We start from the raw sequence: 18,684 nt of genomic DNA, 5'->3' as shown, positions 1-18,684 counted from the left end.
ATTGGTTGTCCAGAGTGAACACTGACGAGGAACAGGATCTCCCACCTCTTGCTTGCCTTCATTGGCTGGCTTGAGTGGTGTACCGCTAGAGCAGAAATGCTCGGAGGAAGGATGTATATCCAGTAAGTGCTTGTAGGGGTCTTGACCGGCATCCGCGATTGCTCTGAGAGCCTTGGTATACCTCTCCACCCTCAGCACCTCATGCCATGTTGCCCCCTTGTTGCTACGTCACTGTAATGTGCTAGCGACTGTTTTGGGGGGCCCATTTAATGTGTGTGCGAGTCACCCCCTGCCTTTTTATCCGTGTGTGAAACATATAGGTCAGGCAGGGGCCATAGTCCTTCCATAGTCCCAGTTAACCAGTCCATTTAGCACCCCCTTCCATAACCCTGTTATTAGTTTTCTCCATATCCTACAATAGTCCTGCACTAACCGGGGATTTTCCTTGGGTTTACTTCTATAGTCTGCACAGGGAAAATCGTCGGTTGGTGTCACATTTCATATAGATTAATGTTGTCCAACGGGCCTCTACATGTTGGCTTCGGCCCCATGCACGCCTTCCAAATGCCCGGGACCCCATGGTCCCGAGATGGTAAAGACACAACATAATAATAATAAAAAATTAAAAACTGACTTCTTCTTTTTAATTATTATTTTATAGGTATTATAGTTTTTAGTTTATTTGCAATAATTTTTAATCAAAAGTAAGATGCAAATGATGCCAAAAAGTCCTACTAATCAATACGAATCATTCAAGCCTAAACACGAGGTAGTTGCTATATACCGTTGAGGAGTTCCCTTGACTGCCTTCCGTTTCCATCATCAGATCAGCTCAAGGTCACCATCATATTTTTTTGTTATAAGAACTATATTTTTATGTTCTTAATTTCATTAGAATCGGTTAATATGTGTCCAAAATGGAAACGCTGTTTTTACCCCTTTACCCACCCTTAGGGGTGAGATAAAATTCTGAAAAAAATGGGACCACTTGGGAGCTCAACCCAATACAAAAAAAATGAATTTTCAAAATCGGTTCATAAACGGCGGAGTAATCATAAAAAAAATGCGCGCCAACGAAAAAGTGTAGCAAGTTGATACGTCCGCCTCCTCCAAGCTCAGCGCGCATACTGATCGCTGCCAGACGTGTGGATACGTAGCGAACTGTTTGCCGAACATCCTTTGATCTGGCAAGAAAAACCGACACCGATGCCGAACACTGGCGAACACAAACACAAACAGGCAAACAACGACAAACACCCATCCACACGTCAGTGTTTGCTGTTTGCTGTTTGCTGTTTGCCATTGTTCGCCGAGCGTGTGGATGGGGTATAAAGAGTACAGTGGCGAGTCAGTATCCTCTGCCGATCCTCGACCAATGGCTCGGCCGAGGACACTGACTCGCCACTGTACTCGTTAGGTGTAATCGATCCATAAGGATTTGTCAGTAACTGTTTAGGACTCTGCTATATTTTTTAACTATAAAGTGGTAGACTTTCTCTACAAAAGGATGATGGAAGAGACTTAATGAAATCCTCTTGTAGGTACCCGTTCCAATAGTGATGATGTGTGATCTTTTGTTTACAGGTGTTGCAAAAAAAGTATGTAATGAAGGTTTGATGGACCTTTCAGAATCTGTTAATTTAGCATTTGAGATTAAAAAACAGTCTTTAAATTTTACAACCCCGGTATGTCTATGTGTGTCTCCAGAATAATAACAGTCTTTTGAAACCACAGAACACTATTACCCTGACAGTTGTGTTCTGTCAAAGTTTTGTAAATGGTGTTCTGTGCGAAACCGAACCCAAACTAGGGTTCGAAGTATCGGCGTCCGGTATCGATACCGAGTACTCATGTGGTATGGAGGCGAGGGTATCGATACCGAAAAAGTATCGGTCCAAAAGTATCGATACTACTCAGTATCGAGTACTTGCGAAATAGTTAATTTTTGTACCTTCACCAGCATAAAAATCTACTTTTCCATTGCGTTAAAAAAAAAAGTTTTGGTGATAATAGCAAATAAACACAAAAAAATGCAAGTCTCTGAGGTTTTAACGGATTGATTTTGTTTTAAGATCTTTTATGAAGGCCTATCATATTATAATGTGACGAAAAAGTACTCGATACCAGCGATTTGTGTATCGAGACGAGGGTATCGATACCGAAAAAGTATCGGCCCAAAAGTATCGACTAGTATCGAGTACTCAGTATCGGGTATCGCGAACGAAAGTATCGATACTTACTCGGTATCGAAAGTATCGTTCGAACCCTAACCCAAACACAGTGCAAGATTCAGCTAGATTTTAGAATATATCGACCAAAAATTATCAGGACCTACATGGACGAAGCTATAATCATTATCATCATGAGTTAAGTGAACTCCCGCCGACATCTGCAAAGAGCCAACGCTGTCCTCAGCCTTCCTCATCTCGCCTACCCGTGTAGGTAAGCCGATCTACTGTCGGACTGCTCCCAAAAACATTAGAGCTACCTACTCTAGACTAGAGAGCGTTTCATCAAATAAAACATCTGAAAAAATCCAAAAGGTTACTTTATTTCAATGATTGAGGTTATTGTAAACTAGTAAAAATAGGTATTGGTTTTTTTTTATGTATAATAAGGGTTTAGACAGCTAAATTATTATGTGAAACCAGTTGAAACGCTCTTTAGGGTTGCACTAAGGTTGGTCTCTGTAGTGAAAGGATTGACCAGTTAGATTACCATCAGTCATTGTCTACCCAGGGTGGGCCAGACACATTTATAGAAATGACAAGTGAATACTTATTACATGTCTGAAGAAGGCCCCTTTTGTACATCCTATTCTTCATTTTCTTAGGTTTTTTAATGGTTACTTACCTTTAGTAATGTTATAAAAGAGGTTATGTTGTGAGTATTTCAATAGTAATCTCTGGAAGATCTGAACCGATTTTGAAATGAATTCAGGGGGAGAAAGCCATGTTACATCATAGCATAAGCATAAAAGTTTCATAATATAAGCCACTATATTCATTGGTCAATCATATTAATTGGAAATGAGTTTCTTTTGCATGATCACAGCATTATTGCATAGCACATCTCTGATAGATAGGTATAGTCAGCTGCATAAGTAAGCTATATACTTTTGTATCTTGTCAAACTGAAACCGCCTATCAATTCATTGAAACATTGACGTTCATCAATTTGGCAAGGTACCAAAGTGTATAGCTACTAATGCAGCTGACCTAAGTTTTCCAGGTTGTAATTAGAAACAGCTGCCTACCCTAAACTATTGTTATTTTTTAGTTCCTCTACTTCCTCTACTGAAGACTCGACCTGACTGCCAAACGCTTCCCGCTGCTTTCACATCTTTCAAAATGGAAATAACTGATTTTGTCCAAAATGAAGAAGGTATGTAATCTACATTAATATTGTAATAACTACATGTAGATTTAAAATATTTTATTATTAGATTATTGTTGTGATGAAGCCACATCTGGGACAATTAAACATTGCATAAAATATAAATATGAATGAAAGACAGCCCATCGATAGGAAGGCCAGTTCTCCAAGTCACTCTAGTGCTCAAAAGACCTGCTTATGGTCCTAATGGTAATTTATAGAAACGTGATAGAAAACAGCCTAAAATCCCACAAGACACAGCTAATAAGAGAATGTAGAGGCCATATGCAGGAGAGCTCACCAGTAATTTTAATAGTGAATAGTTTTGTTGAGACCCGAGACAAAACCTCTCATAAAGAGTATGAAGCTGGGTATAAGTCTCTTTTAATTTTAGTATTATGTTTGTAGAGAAAATTTAATAGTCATTGAATCCATCTTAACATACATACATATACATATGCACTCACGGCTGTAATCCCCGAACTGGTAGTCAGAGGTGGCTCACAAGCAAGCCACCCACTTTTCGCAGCACATTTAAAAAACGGGTAAATACATGTTAGGATGGACCTAACATGTTTTTATATTACATAGCATTCATGCCGGCCAAGAAAGGGTAGGTCATACAGTATTGATATAGCAGAAAAATATATTGTTATAGCAGATATGTGTCGCAAACTTCTACCCTTTTTTCAAGTGTAAATATTTCGAGCCATGGCTGTGACAAAAAAACATCAGACAAACTTTACGAAAGGTTTTGGTTTAAACTTACTTAGCTAAACAACATGAAATATATGTATTGTGATAAGTTAATTGCATATAAAATGATTATATAATGATTTTTTGTCTGAAAAAGCACCAATTAATTCCAGAAAAATATTTTGTTGAGTAATTCGGTGAGCGGACATCGCACGGCTGTGACATTTTGGGGGGGATATTGATATCTATAAATACAAGGCTTATGTATTTGAATGCATAATTAACTTGCCTGTATGATAAAAAATATGATTTACTGTTTTAATTCATACCTAGCAACTATGAGTGCTTCCAGCTAGCCGATTCTTACGTAAGACAGTATTTTTTATAAGAATAAGAAATACCCAATTATACTTAGATGTTTGTAAAACGCTACACACTAAAAAGATGAAAACAAGTCCCAATGTTAATGGAAAGAATCGCAGGCGGGGACCAACTTGACCGCAACACATGGCCGTTTTCTCATAACATTCAGCTAAATGGTGAACCCTCTGCTGGTCCCCGCCTGCGATACTTTCCATTAACATTGGGACTTGTTTTCATTTTTTTAGCGTGCAGTCGGGTTTTTTGTTTGTTTATAATTATATTTTTTAAATTATTGCGTTTCAGAACCGCGGAAAGCTATCTCAATCCAAGTTGAAGTGAAACAAGAGAGCATATCAGATAGCAATGATGAAAACTCATCTGACTCTGAATTATCTGAAAAAGGCATTATTGGGGAACCTGAGAATAATGAATCTGAAAATTTCAGAAATGAAATAAATGAATCAACAATACTTATTGAACATGAGGAAAACACTAGGGAAAACACTGAAGAGTTTTATGATGCAACACAGTTTTTACAAGTGGCTGTTGATGATGATAGTGCAACACTGTCACTGACTAGTGTTGCGATGAACCGCAAACCTCATACTCGAGACAACCACAAGAGTAAAGATACAAACAGTAAGTAACATTGTCATAGTTATATGCGATAGAATTTAGTCAGTGCAGCTACCATACCACCAATGTCACATTAGCAATGGGGAGAAAAACTAAAAGCTAATTACAGATGGCGCCTTAGGCGACTGTGCCTAATAGGGAATATGCATAATTTTTTTTTATACTTTTATTGGATAGTTTTACATCACTTTATTATAGTAAAAAAAAATTCAACGCCAAAATAAGTAATTTAAGGTATTTTAAAGAAAGTTAAAAAATTACAACCATCGCGACCACTTTGAAATTCCCGTCAGGATGGCGGGCTGGTGTGACGTCATAATCTTTTAACTTCACGGCTCAGAATAATGAGTCCCGTCAGTCGGCATAGATTTTTTACCTAATCAAGTAATCACAGAGTACTTTTGTATTTTCAACAAACCAATGTTGTCATGGTAACAAACGAAAAAGGAAGTGTATAAAGTGTGATCAGTGGCTGTTTTGTAATGGTAATACTACTAGTAGCTCACCAGCAAACCAGAGGACCTTTGTACACAATATTACGCTATTATGGCAATATGAATATAAAGTAATATTTGTATTGTATGTAAGTACTTACTGTAACTTTGGTTCTCAGTAAGAGAGACTAGGGTTAGTGGATCATTCTATTCTATTATCTGTGGGGGTGTAAGAACCTGCACCTGACTCTCTTGAATGGAACCATTGTGCATATCTCAAAGGTCTAAACCCCCTTCCTAAGCTTGGACCATTTCCCACCACGCTGGTTCACTGCGGATTGGTGGGTTCACATATCTAAATGTGCTTAATCTAAATATTGAGGTTTCCTCACGATGTTTTCTTTCACATACATGATTATCCCCGAATTTAATTCTACAAAAATAACAACGTATAACATACATATTATCTTTTATTTATAATAAAAACTACTATTACTAATCAGTGTAATCATATCACACTCTTTCATATATCTCTATTTACAGGATGGTTGTGGTTTTCCATCGGCTCCATTTCCATTTTCCATGTGGCTCTCGACTTTTCAATAGTCTTTGCTGTCCTTTTCCGCAGCTGGCAGTTCTTCTGATTACGAGAATTCTTCCATAACTTAATTTAGAAAAAAATATCAACTTTTGAAATATACTAACGACTGCCATTATAACCTAAAAGTAGAAGAGCAACTTGTGTCATGTTCATGTCATAATACTTACAATACAAATTTAATTTTATTGTGTTGCAATATGGAGCATATTTGAGTGGCTCGTTGACTAGCGAATGGCTGTTTACGCCTCATTACAATAGAACAACTAGTGGCAGCCCATACACTACCAACAAAAAATATAAAAAGTCCTAAACTTTGCAAACAAACAAGCATATCAAACAAGAAGTGGAGAGTTTAGGAGGCTAGGATCTATTGGAAGAATTTTTATGTGATCCATCGTATCTGATCACAACGAGCATCACAAACACTCGGTGACATTAACATTTATTTGTTTACACTTGACATTTATTTAACTTCCGCCGTAAAAGCAAAGAAGTTATTATTCTGAGATTGATATATAAAGAATTTTGACGTCACATCCGCCCTAAGAAAATGGGTGACGTTTCTCTGAAGTTTGAATTTACCGAAGTTTTTTTGTACTTTTCAACTTCATTTACTTGCTCAAAAATAAATTATAATCAAAAATATTGATGGAGTCGTAGTTATGAAATAACAAAGTTTATTATAAATAATATTTGACCCTTATTTGAACCACTTGCATGTTCCCTATTCCCCAGTTCTAATTGGTTAGTTCAGTCGCGATTTTTTCTCCCCAACAATGTAATTGGTCAGAACCAGAAAGGCACACTCGCTGGTGCTGCCAAGGTTTCACTTGGTTTTCTTCCCCATTAACATAAGCAGTCACTCGACTGTCAAACATTTGTCAGGTCCATACAAATTACAGTGCGACAAACTTATCTGTTCAGGTGAGAGCGAACTAAATTGATCCATATCTCATTACTTACTAATGAATTGTATATTGTAAAAGATGAGATGGGTTTATTAACACCGCAAGAGCGAATTAACAATACGAGCAAACTAAAAATCTTATAGAATTAAGAAATATTAAACATTTATGTGAGCTGTCACCGGAACAGATAAGTTTGTGGCACTGTACATCAGATTTGACAAGTAAGCAAATTTTCGGTGGTGGTAATCCTTAGAGTATATATTTGGTAATCCCAGAGTACCCGAAAGCAGGTTTACATAAAGTAAAAAACTTAAGAAGTAAACTAACTTAGTACTTAGATATTTTTACGGTTTACTGATTAAATTACACTATTCATAAAAACAAACTAATAGAGCAACACCGGTCAGGGCAGATATTTATTCTTGAGTATTCATATATAGCATGGACGCTCACAAAGACATGCATGCACAAAATTAAAGTATTACAACGAGCCATGGAGCGCACCATGCTAGGCATCTCGCTAGTGGACCGTATCCCGAACGTAGAAATTCGACGCAGGACAAAGGTTGAAGACGTTGGGAGACGGATCACGAAGCTGAAGTGGAGATGGGCAGGGCATCTGGCAAGGCGGGAAGACGGCAGATGGACCAAGGCAGTGTCGGAGTGGTGGCCAAGGGAGGGACGGCGACCAGTCGGTAGACCGCCGACACGTTGGTCCGATGACATTAGGGGCCGTCCATTAATCACGTGAGGTCGTTTTTCTCATTTTTTGACCCCCCCCCCCTCCTCCCTGGTGATATTTGGTGAGGTTTGACTCCGACCCCCCCTCCCCCCCCTGGATCACGTGTATTTTTTTGAAGTCTATGTAAACGCTATTTATTTTTGAGTAAAAAAATATAACGAAAATTAAATTTAGCGTGGGGAGTCGTTACTTAGCAACGGCGGGCGAGTCAATCAAGGTCATACTTACAAATCGTTCAAATTTTTGCGCCGTTCAAAATTTCGGGTCAGAAACCTAGCGCTTTTTGACAAAAAATTAATACACGTGATGTCTATCGAGACCCCCCCCTCCCCCCTCGTGATGTTTCGTGAGGTTTTACGTACCCTCTCCCCCCCCCTTTGAGCCTCACGTGATTAATGGACGGCCCCTTAGGAGAGTGACTGGGCCAAACTGGATGAGTGTAGCACAGGACCGTGGGACTTGGCATAACATGGAGGAGGCCTATACCCTGCAGTGGGTTGACATAGGCTGATGATGATGATGATGATGATTCATATATCATATTCATGCATATGAATATATGAATACTCGAAGTGTTCTTGATGTAACTACACTCATAGGCAATGAAAAAGTCCCATTAAAAAAATGCCAACACCAAATAACCGTAATTTTTTCATTAACATTTAATTTAAAATTTGAACAAAATATTATCTTGATGCTCTGTTATGTATGTCATTAACAGAATGTGTCAACTATATAATAGTTTAATCAGCAGTCATAATCATATTGATATATTTGGGTCATCACTACCAGGGTTCCGTTATGCAATAAAATTGCTTTACAATAATGAATGAACACTTGTTAAGCACATAATTAAACTACTTATAATATATACCTACCTAATTACGTTGTTTGTATGCCAATATGTACATATTTGAATTAGAACTAACCTAATTAATGATTTAGTTTAACTAGTTACCCCATAGATTTAAAATTAAGTTTAAAATATAATTACTAACCTAAACAAATGTTTGTGTAGCAAACTACTCTAGCATGTTTTTGTTACATAGTTTTGGACTGTTACGAGGGCGATACCGAAATGATCGGGAATAGAAAAAAGTACAAAGATATCATAATATTATTTACTTTTATTGTTTTTCAAAGTAGTCTCCGTGACATTCAATGCACTTTTTCATTCGATTAAACCAATCATTGAAACAGTAATTCCAGTCTGAAGTGGATACTGTCAAAACAGCTGATTTGTAAGCTTCGACCGCCTCTTCTGGGCCGCTAAACCGTTGAGCACGTAGCATATCTTTAATTCTTGGGAATGTAAAATAATCATTGGGGCTCAGATCAGGGCTATACGGAGGATGGTCCATCAACTCCACGTTTTCCATATTTAAAAACGTTCTTGTTTTGCGAGCGGTATAAGAGCTTGCATTATCGTGCGTGAAGGATTATACGACGATTCGGGTTAGTTTTACGAAGTTCTCTTACGACTTCCGGCAAACAAACTGTTGTGTACCAATCAGCAGTAACCGTCCTTTGTTCTTGTAATGGAATCGTAGCCACATGGCCAGTTTTCGATACAAACGAAGCGACCATTTTTTTCGACACGCTGCGTGAGCGAATAACTTTTGTTGGCTTGACCTCACCTTCGAAGACCCAAACTGCCGATTGATGTTTTCTTTCGGGCTCATATGAATAAATCCACGATTCATCACCAGAGACGATATTGTAGACAGCATTTGAACTGCCTCCATTGAACCGTTGCAGAGCAGATCGACACCAATTAACACGAGCCGACTTTTGTTCCTCGGTCAAACGGTGGGGCACCCAGCGCGAAACTAACTTCTTGACACCCAGTTCTTCATGTAAAATGGTTTGAATGGCTGTCATACCAATGCTGAGAGAAGCCCGAATCTGCTCGTATGTCACATGTCTATCTTCTTTTATTAACTGGCGTACAGCATCGATGTTATCTTGTGTTACCGCTGTTTTTGGCCGACCAGTAGAAGGGACTGTGGTAAGAGAGGAACGTCCACGGCGAAACTCAGAATACCAACGATATATAGTCGTTTTACTTGGTGCTTCAAGTTTATAAATAGAAACAAGCTCGGCGAGACATTGTTCTTGAGATAAACCTCGACGAAAGTTGTGAAAAATTATTGCACGGAAATGTTCCCGCTTAAGCTCCATTTTTTACACCGACTTGTCAAATTCAAATGGTCAATACTCTTTTATTTTTTACTTTTTTTAAAATTCGAAAATGGAATTATGTTTGAAAAAACACTACATTTGATACACCAAAAAGGTTTCACTCTAATTTATTCCTAAGTATTATATTCCCGATCTTTTCGGTGTAGCCCTCGTATTTACATTAAGATCCACAAGCATGAATTTATAAGAATGTGTTAATAACAATCTGTTTTTGTAACTTACAAATAAATAAATAAATAAATTAAGCTAGCCTTTTCCGTTTAGGAGTAATTGGATGCTTTACTCAGTGGAAACTTTTCATTGCCCATAGAAATATTATGATAATACAACTAGCTGTTACCCACAAGCCTCGTTTTCCTTAATTAGTTTCCCGTGGGAATTCCGGGATAAAAAGTAGATGTGTTCATCCAAGGTGTCAACTTCTAGCATTCCAAATTTCAAGAAAATCCGTTTCGTCGTATTTACATGACAGAGTACCTAATAAACTACTTTCTTTTCAGATTTTACAGGTTTAATGTAAAATAACAAAAACATCCTTTTTAAATTGCGTTTCTTACAACAAACAACATTACTTACAGATGCTGTTACCAAGCCTCGCCGAGCTGACGCCCTAAATAAATATGAGTGTGAAAACTGCAATCGTAACTTCCAATCGAAAAGAATATTTATTGCACATAAGGTGCGATGCAATGTCAAAGATAATTTGAAAACTCTCATCACATTACACACTGGTGAAAAGCCATACCAGTGTGACATATGCAACAAACGATGGAAGAAGTATTCTAATCTAAAAGGCCACATGAGAGTACATACTGGTGAAAAACCATTCGAATGTAAAGTATGCCAGAAAAGATTTGCGGAGTCTGGTCAGTTAAAAGTCCATGAAAGATTGCACACAGGTGAAAAACCTTACGGGTGCGATGTGTGCCCGGAAAGATTTACGACTTCAAGTAATTTAAAAGTTCACATGAGATTACACACAGGTGAAAAACCCTACGAGTGCAACATTTGCAAGGAAAGATTTACGACATCGAGTAATATGAAAGTTCACATGAGATCACATACAAGTGAAAAACCTTATGTGTGCGATATTTGCAAAAAAGCATTAACGACATCAACAAGTTTAAAAGTTCACATGACATCACATTCAGGTGAAAAAGAACACGAGTGCAATATTTGCCAAAAGAGATTTATGACGGCTAGCAATTTAAAAAGTCACATGAGATCACATACAGGTGAAAAAGCACACGAGTGCAATATTTGCCAAAAGAAATTTATGACGGCTAGCAATTTAAAATGTCACGTCAGATCCCATGGTGCAAAACCATACGAGTGTGAAATTTGCCAGAAAAGTTTCATGACAAGATATAGTTTAACAAAACACAAACAGGGAAATGAACATAAAGATATTGCTCAATAGATAAGGTTCCATTCTGAGGTCAACCCAATGACAACCATTGTACCAATGAACCACGTCACAAACCTTCTAAGGGCTGATTTTTCTATGGTCAAATAGGTGTTATCTGATGAATACAATTGTTGCTGTCACTGTCTGATACAAACATTCAGATGTGACAGCAACGATTTTATTCCTCAGATAATTCTGACTATTGAAAAATCAGCACTTACACTCACACCTTGTACTAATGTACACCCTTGCGGGGTAGGCAGAGGTGCATTGCTGCACCCACTTTTCGCCAGTGTTATGTTAGTCCCAATGTAATAGGGGGCGGGCCTATTGCCATTTTACGGGAACATCCAAGACCCGAGAACAATTATCTGTAGTCAGGGTCACTAACCACTACTCCATTCGGTCGTCATTTATGTAGACCGGAATTTAGAGATAGCATGAATAGGAGAGTCGCATTTAAAGTATTTCCAATTAAACCACTTTACATTTTACATGAAGTGGCATCACAAAATTTTGGAAAACTAGTAAGTAGTAGTAGTATACGAAATGGAATCCTTAAGGTAAATGTCCACAATTGAAATCGTAGACAACGGACGCATCACATTCAGTATTCTTTGTGTAGAAATTCACACAAACATAATATAGTATAGTAGGTATATGCAGGGGCGTATTTAAAGATTGCGCGCCCTGGTTTCCTGTAGTTTTCCGCCCTATCAAGGAATGAAAGAAAACAAAAAGAGCAGTTAGTGTAGAGTACCTACCGACCTACATATGTATAAGAACATTGTGGTGATAGATTTGCATACATAAGGATAACTTCCGAACAAAAAAAAAAGATTTTTCTGGACAGACGAGTACATTTTAGATAAAATAATAATTAAAAAAAAACCGACTTCATAAAAACCACTAAAAAGTAAGAAATAATTTAAGGTTATTTTTTTAAATTATTATTTTATTGTTTTTATTTTATTTGCAATATTTGTCAATCAAAATTAAGATGCAAATGATACTCGTAACAATAAGTCCTACTAGTCAATACGAATCATTCAAGCCTAAACACGAGGTAGTTGCTATATATCGTTGAGGAACTCTCCCTTGACTGCCTTCCGTTTCCATCATCAGATCAGCTCAAGGTCACCATCATATTTTTTGTTATAAGAACTATATTTACGTTTTAAATTTCTTTAGAATCGGTTAATAGGTACCCAAAATGGAAATTCATACCCTGTTTTTACCCCTTTACCCACCCTTGACGGTAGAATAAAAGAATTTTCAAAATCGGTCCATAAATGAAACTTCTCCCGAAACAACCTTCTGCAACGGCTTACGTCTACCAGCTGAGGCGCCTCTCCGCAAGTTCTACGAACAAGTAGCCTAGCACTCTGCTTCTCAGCTGCCGAATTTGCCTGCCCCATATGGGCAAGGTCCGCGCATGCTGGAGAAGTAGGTAGATGTTGCTCTTACGACACAGTTCGTATAGTAACGGGATGCCTCAAACCGATACCGATCTACAAAGTCTACTCTCTGGCTGGGATAGCACCCCCTAGCATACGGCGAAAAGTGGCATGTTCTTTACTCACACACTGCCGCACCTTCCTGCCTTAAAAGCCGCAAAGCGTTTCTAAATAGTGAGGTGTCCTTAACGGATGAAAACCCACAAAACGCAAGGCTAAAGCTCTGGGAGGAAAAGCAGCCCCAGGATCCTTTCCTACCTCTTGAGGAAAAACTTGCTCCCAGTAACAGTCTCCCCTGGCACATTTGGACGACTCTAAATCGGTTGCGAGCAGAGGTAGGCTGCTGCAAGGACAATATTTGCAAGTGGGGATAGACACAAGGTATAGACCGTTGATACCAACCTATGCAACTGTGGTACCGCCCCCCAGACTATGGAGCATTTAATCTCCTGTCCCCTGTGCCCTTCCACCTGCACTGGGGAAGACTTATGAATTAGAAAATTCGTATGTTCCTACATAATATTGTGTGTAAGAACATTGTTGTGATAGATTTGCATAAATAATAATATCTTCCGAACAAAAAAAATATTTTTTTCTGTATAGACGAGTACATTTTAGATCGTTTAGAAATAAACTTGCGCAGGGCGACTGAGTGAGACAATTTTTTTGTTTCTTTAGATTTCCTTCAAAAGAAAACCAAGGCGGAAATAAATTAGACTATTCCACCGGTTCAGAAAAGAACAAAGGGCGGCTTTGATACTTTAAATCAAATTTCTTCAGACATATGGAAAGGTGGCTCAGGGCCGTTCTAGGCTTACGTCCTAAAATATTGTTCTGTACTTTTTTAATCCTCCAACCCAAAGCACAAGGGCGGCCCGTCGGCCGCCCCTGGGCCGCCCTTCGCCGCCTGCCGCCCCGGGCTGTAGCCCTTTTAGCCCTAGGGTAAATACGCCCCTGGGTATATGCAAAATGCAACTTATGCAAAAAGATAGGATTATAAAAATAGACAATAGTAAAAAAAAGGTTTTTTTCAAAAGAATGATTTTTAATAAGACAAGTTATATAGATAATTAGTTAGGACATTTGTTAATTATAAATGAATTAGAACGTTCGTGGTTCGGTCCAAGTGGTTCTCTTCGGAATTCATAATCTGAAAATAATAAATGTTGTATATAATAAATATAGTTATATAACTTATAGATAATGTATGTAAACTTTTTGACAAGTTTAATATCACATTTCAGGTCATCACATTTCACATTTAAGTCATCACAGCTACCTCTAATCTTATTTTTATTTTTAACTCTATTCCATCCTAAAGTTGCCTATCAGTGATTGTGCTATAAGCAGTACCGCCTTTTTGTACGTACTATTTTTATTTTTTAGATAGATTTTTTGTATTTTATCTGTTTTGGTGCAAATAAAGAGGATTGTATTGTATTGTAATATATTTGAAAACTATGATCCCTCGAAGCTGTGTAAAAATCAATGTTAAAAATACCTACTCGCAAACATTATTTTATTAAAATAAAAATTGTGTCAAAACTTAATCTGACCGTTTTATTGTATTAAATTGTTTCATACTCACTAAACACCGAAAACTACCAGTAAGTATCAGGAACTGTTTCAGTAATCACTTGCTGAAAAAAAAGTAGGTATATTTTAGTTATTTACTTATCTAGTGTCCAACAACGCTAACTTCGCAACCGAAACATGCTCACACATTAGATTAACGATAGACGAACAAATGTGTGTGTCACATACAAAACAAAAGTAAAATGCGGACAGTGCATTTTATTTACAATCAAACCTTAAACCTTCTTAAATTCAGTCTATGAGCGTAATTATAATCATTGTACCAATGGATAAACACTGAGTTGCAGAAAGGATCTTTAAGTTAATGCCGGCATTAAATGTATTGTTGCCTTGCTTTGACAGTATACGGACAGAAAGAGACAGGCATAGATTTAATGTCGACATTAGCTTAAAGTCCCTTTCTGCAACTCGGCAAAAGTCACAAACATTTTTGACACTGACAAATTTTGGACGCGGTTTAAGGATTGGTGGCTTACAAGTTGCTTATGTGTCGGTGGTAGTATGGCAGCTGTTCATTGTTCACGTTATTATTGTTCTTATATTCCACGGGGAAATTAAGACATCTGATACCAAAAAATCTACCCTTATTCGAATGTCGAATTTCAGATGTCTTTCCCCGTGGAATAGGATAACACACACACGCACTCACGCCTTGTACTAATGTACTCCCTTGCGGGGTAGGCAGAGGTGCATTGCTGCACCCACTTTTCGCCAGAGTGTTATGTTAGTCCCAATGTAATAGGGGGCGGGCCTATTGCCATTTTACGGGCACATCCAAGACCCGAGAACAAATATTTGTGTTTAAACAAATATCTGCCCCAGCCGGGAATCGAACCCGGGACCATCGGCTCAGTAGTCAGGGTCACTAACCACTACGCCATTCGGTCGTCTGGAATAGGATATAGGTACCTAATCTTATAATTACATAGTACCTAGGTATAATAGTAAACTTACGGGTGGTGCTGAATCCATCATCGGGAAACCACTGTGAAACGAAATTCATAACATTAAAAAAGGACCTACCTGCATGTTGTATTAATTTAAATATTTTACTTTAAGAAAAATAAAAAAAAATAAGAAAAATTAAAAATAAAGAAAAAATTGTTAAATATTACTCATACCGCATACATAAAACTTAGTTACATACTTACAGAGTGTTGCTAAAAGGGTATACTAAGCCGAAAGGGGGTGACTCAGAGGGTCATTCTGAACAACTTTTAAAAATAACTTCTTATTAAAAACTACCCTAGGTTATATCTCGATTCCTGTGAAGTTATGGAGACGTTATGAGTTTTGAGGTTATAGGCTGAGGGTTTTAGACATATCCCATAATGAAACTCTATAAGTAGATTTTGTCATATTGTATGAATCGTATCGAATATATGTAATTAATTCACACAGTGTTCTTAATATTATTTACACGAAAAAAAACGGAAAATTGAGAACTGTTACAGGAATTATCTTATATAGCCGATTTACCTACCTCGTCTACTGCTCGTGCACCCTCAGTGACCACCTTGCCGACGGCACTGGGTGGGGTCACGCCGGCGGCGGCGGCGGCCAGGTTAGGAGAAGTCACGCCTGGCAACCATGCGCCGGAGACGACTGATGTTGCCAGCTGGAATTATAATATTTTACCTAGATACGTAGGTATGTATGTGGTAGGCTAGCTAGATATGCGCGTTCGAATCCCGGCGCCGAGTACAAATGACTTCTTTGGAATTTAAGTACAATGTAAACCGCACTTACGGTGAAGGAAAACATCGTGAGGAAACCTCTTCTCGTTAGGTGAAAAAACTAGCACTAAGGGGCCCTGTACACCTTGGATCAAAGGCAGGCAAGAGCTTGAGGATATGTGATTGTTCAATAAGTAACCAAAATTGAAAATACTTAAAGAAATAAAAATATCCTTACCATGGCTACCACGACAAAAAGCGCAAAAACGAATTTCATTTTTATACTTTGTTAAAACTTGAAGTTCAAAAGAAAACTGATAACCTGACAAGAAACCATCCGCCTTTTATATCCTGAAAAAAACTGAAAATTATGTATGCAGAATGCAGATGCAGTGATGCTGTATTAGAATATCATTGTGCAGATGTCAAAAAATTCAATTGAGAACAATTTTTATTTTAAAGAGCACAAAGGTAAAAATTCCGGATAAATCGCAAATTTTACGCTTCTAAACTATTGCGAATCGTGAGAGATTAGCAAATTAGAATGGCTTTCGAATGGTTCAATGGCTCAAATAATTAAGATTAGGTACACACATACCTACAGGGTGTTAAATATTCTCCCGAAAAAAATATGATTTTTTAGATAGTGCAAAGTTTGCAAGCAGGTAAGTTGGAGCTCCTAAATAGGTACTTAGAAAATCTTGTTGCTGTAGACAGGTACGCTTACCTTACCTAATAAGTATTATTGAATCTGTAAGTACCTAACTATGATTTATAAAATATACTAGCTGTTCCCGCGAGCTTCGCTTCGCCTTAAAAAGTTTTCCCGTGGGAATTCCGGGATAAAAAGTAGCCTATGTTCTTTCTAAGGGTCAAGAGTGTCAAGACCATATTTATACCAAATTTCATTCAAATATGTTCAGTAGTTTTGGCGTGAAAGAGTAACAGACAGACACAGTTACTTTCGCATTTATAATATTAGTTAGGATAAGGATTAGAATTTTAGCCTTTTTAACATCTTAATCAGGCGAGGCACCCCTTTTCGGCGTAATATTTTAGCAGCACCACTTATACATATACAACACCCTGTATAGTGTATACTTATAGGTACTTACTTACTGCATTCACAACTATGTTTTTTTTACTTCCATTACTATTCTAAACCATTGTTTTTTATAGTATCTTCTATTGTATTCTACATTTATGATTAGCCTGTAACCATCCACTGCTGGACATAGGCCTCTCCCAAGCAGCGCCACTAAACTCTGTCCTTGGCCTTCCTCATCCAGCCGCTACCGGCCACCTATCTTAGGTCGAAGGTCCAGCGGGCCGGAGGGCGTCCCACGCTACGCTTGCCTGTTCGTGGTCTCTAGTTTTTTTAAAACAGATTGTCTATCTTTTGGATGTGTAAGTACCTATTTTAATGTATATCTAACTACCAAATATAAGTCTCGTAATGTCTGCTCATTTTGACAAGACGATGTCTATACGCGAATCTAACTAGCCCATGATTCAATATTTATGTTTATTTAACCTGAAAATCCTAATTGCTGATATTTACACACATGATTTCGGACTTACACGTCCGCTTTCTACAAATGTACATAAGGTGTAAGTATATAACCCCATTGACATAGAGAGACAGTGAGCTAATCGTAGGTTACGTAAGTCGTTCAATGTTTAAGGTAAGCGTCCACCTATCGGTTTCGGTATCGCACCGAACGGATTGTCATAAATGTATGGAGAAACGGCGTCGGCAATGCCAATGAAGTGGATGCACTTCTGTGATTTCTAAACAAAGAATACTGAATGCGATGCGTCCGTTGCGTACGATGCCGAGAGGTACTGTGGACGCTTACCTTTAGGCTGCGTTCCCAGTACACTCAATTTTTTTTAAATTGTCGCCAGTTATTTACGCATGTAATATGTTTATCGGACAGCTGATTTACCTACACAGATACAAATGAGGACAAATATCTCTCGCTCCGGGGATCAAACCCGGGACCTTATGTTTTTCGCGAATTATCAAAACTCGTAGAACAAAAGTTGTCCACAATGACCCACTGAGTTACCCCTTTTCGGCTAGTAAGTACTTAAACCACTTTTTCAACATTCTGAGATGGGTACTTATGTAGGTTCTGTTAGGGTTGAAAATTGTACTGAATTGCATAATATGTTGCATAACTGCATAAAATACATAATGACTCTGTAAAAACTCACATTCCGCACTCTGTGAGTCTATTCTCCGCCTAAGACAGTCGTGAACATTGTATGTTATGTAGTTATTTAGTTAAGTATTTATTCATCATCATCATCATCATTACCCTATAGCAGTCCACTGCTGGACGTAGGCCTCCCCCAAAACACGCCACTGGATGCGATCTTTAGCTTTCCGCATCCAATCATAACCAGCCACCTTTTGCAAGTCGTCACCCCATCTAGCCGGAGGGCGTCCTACACTACGTTTCCCCCAGAACACGTTTCCCCCATCGGTCATCGGTTCTTTGACAGATGTGAAGTATTTATTATTAAACATGAATGTTTACTACAGCCTTTGTACACATTCCTCATTTATTCTTTAAGTCTCTCC

General features: G+C 38.0%; 1 protein-coding gene and 1 long non-coding RNA gene across 4 annotated transcripts; one reads left to right on the top strand and one right to left on the bottom strand.

Moving 5' to 3' along the window:
- Positions 1-2,317: 2,317 nt before the first annotated feature.
- Positions 2,318-11,518, top strand: LOC105380384 (zinc finger protein 436). Of its 3 annotated transcripts, none has more exons than XM_011549919.3 (4): positions 2,318-2,442; positions 3,280-3,384; positions 4,738-5,073; positions 10,536-11,518. In XM_011549919.3, the coding sequence occupies exons 2-4, from the start codon at positions 3,351-3,353 to the stop codon at positions 11,375-11,377; spliced, it is 1,212 nt and encodes a 403-aa protein (XP_011548221.3). In that variant the 5' UTR covers positions 2,318-2,442; positions 3,280-3,350; the 3' UTR covers positions 11,378-11,518. The 3 variants fall into 3 exon arrangements, with proteins under 3 accessions (XP_011548221.3, XP_011548222.3, XP_037977664.2); XM_011549920.3 differs by having other exon boundaries at positions 2,324-2,543; XM_038121736.2 differs by having other exon boundaries at positions 2,330-2,438.
- A 2,328-nt stretch (positions 11,519-13,846) lies between these two features.
- LOC125491063 lies at positions 13,847-16,473 on the bottom strand. The gene is made up of 5 exons (XR_007268090.1): positions 16,333-16,473; positions 15,902-16,036; positions 15,373-15,403; positions 14,411-14,462; positions 13,847-13,972 (listed from the first exon to the last, which is right to left on the bottom strand). It is a non-coding gene; the product is annotated as an uncharacterized LOC125491063 (long non-coding RNA).
- Positions 16,474-18,684: the final 2,211 nt, after the last annotated feature.

Source organism: Plutella xylostella, chromosome 30, assembly GCF_932276165.1.
Source record: "Plutella xylostella chromosome 30, ilPluXylo3.1, whole genome shotgun sequence".
Taxonomy (NCBI): domain Eukaryota; kingdom Metazoa; phylum Arthropoda; class Insecta; order Lepidoptera; family Plutellidae; genus Plutella; species Plutella xylostella.
This window is presented reverse-complemented; position numbering and strand designations above follow the sequence as displayed.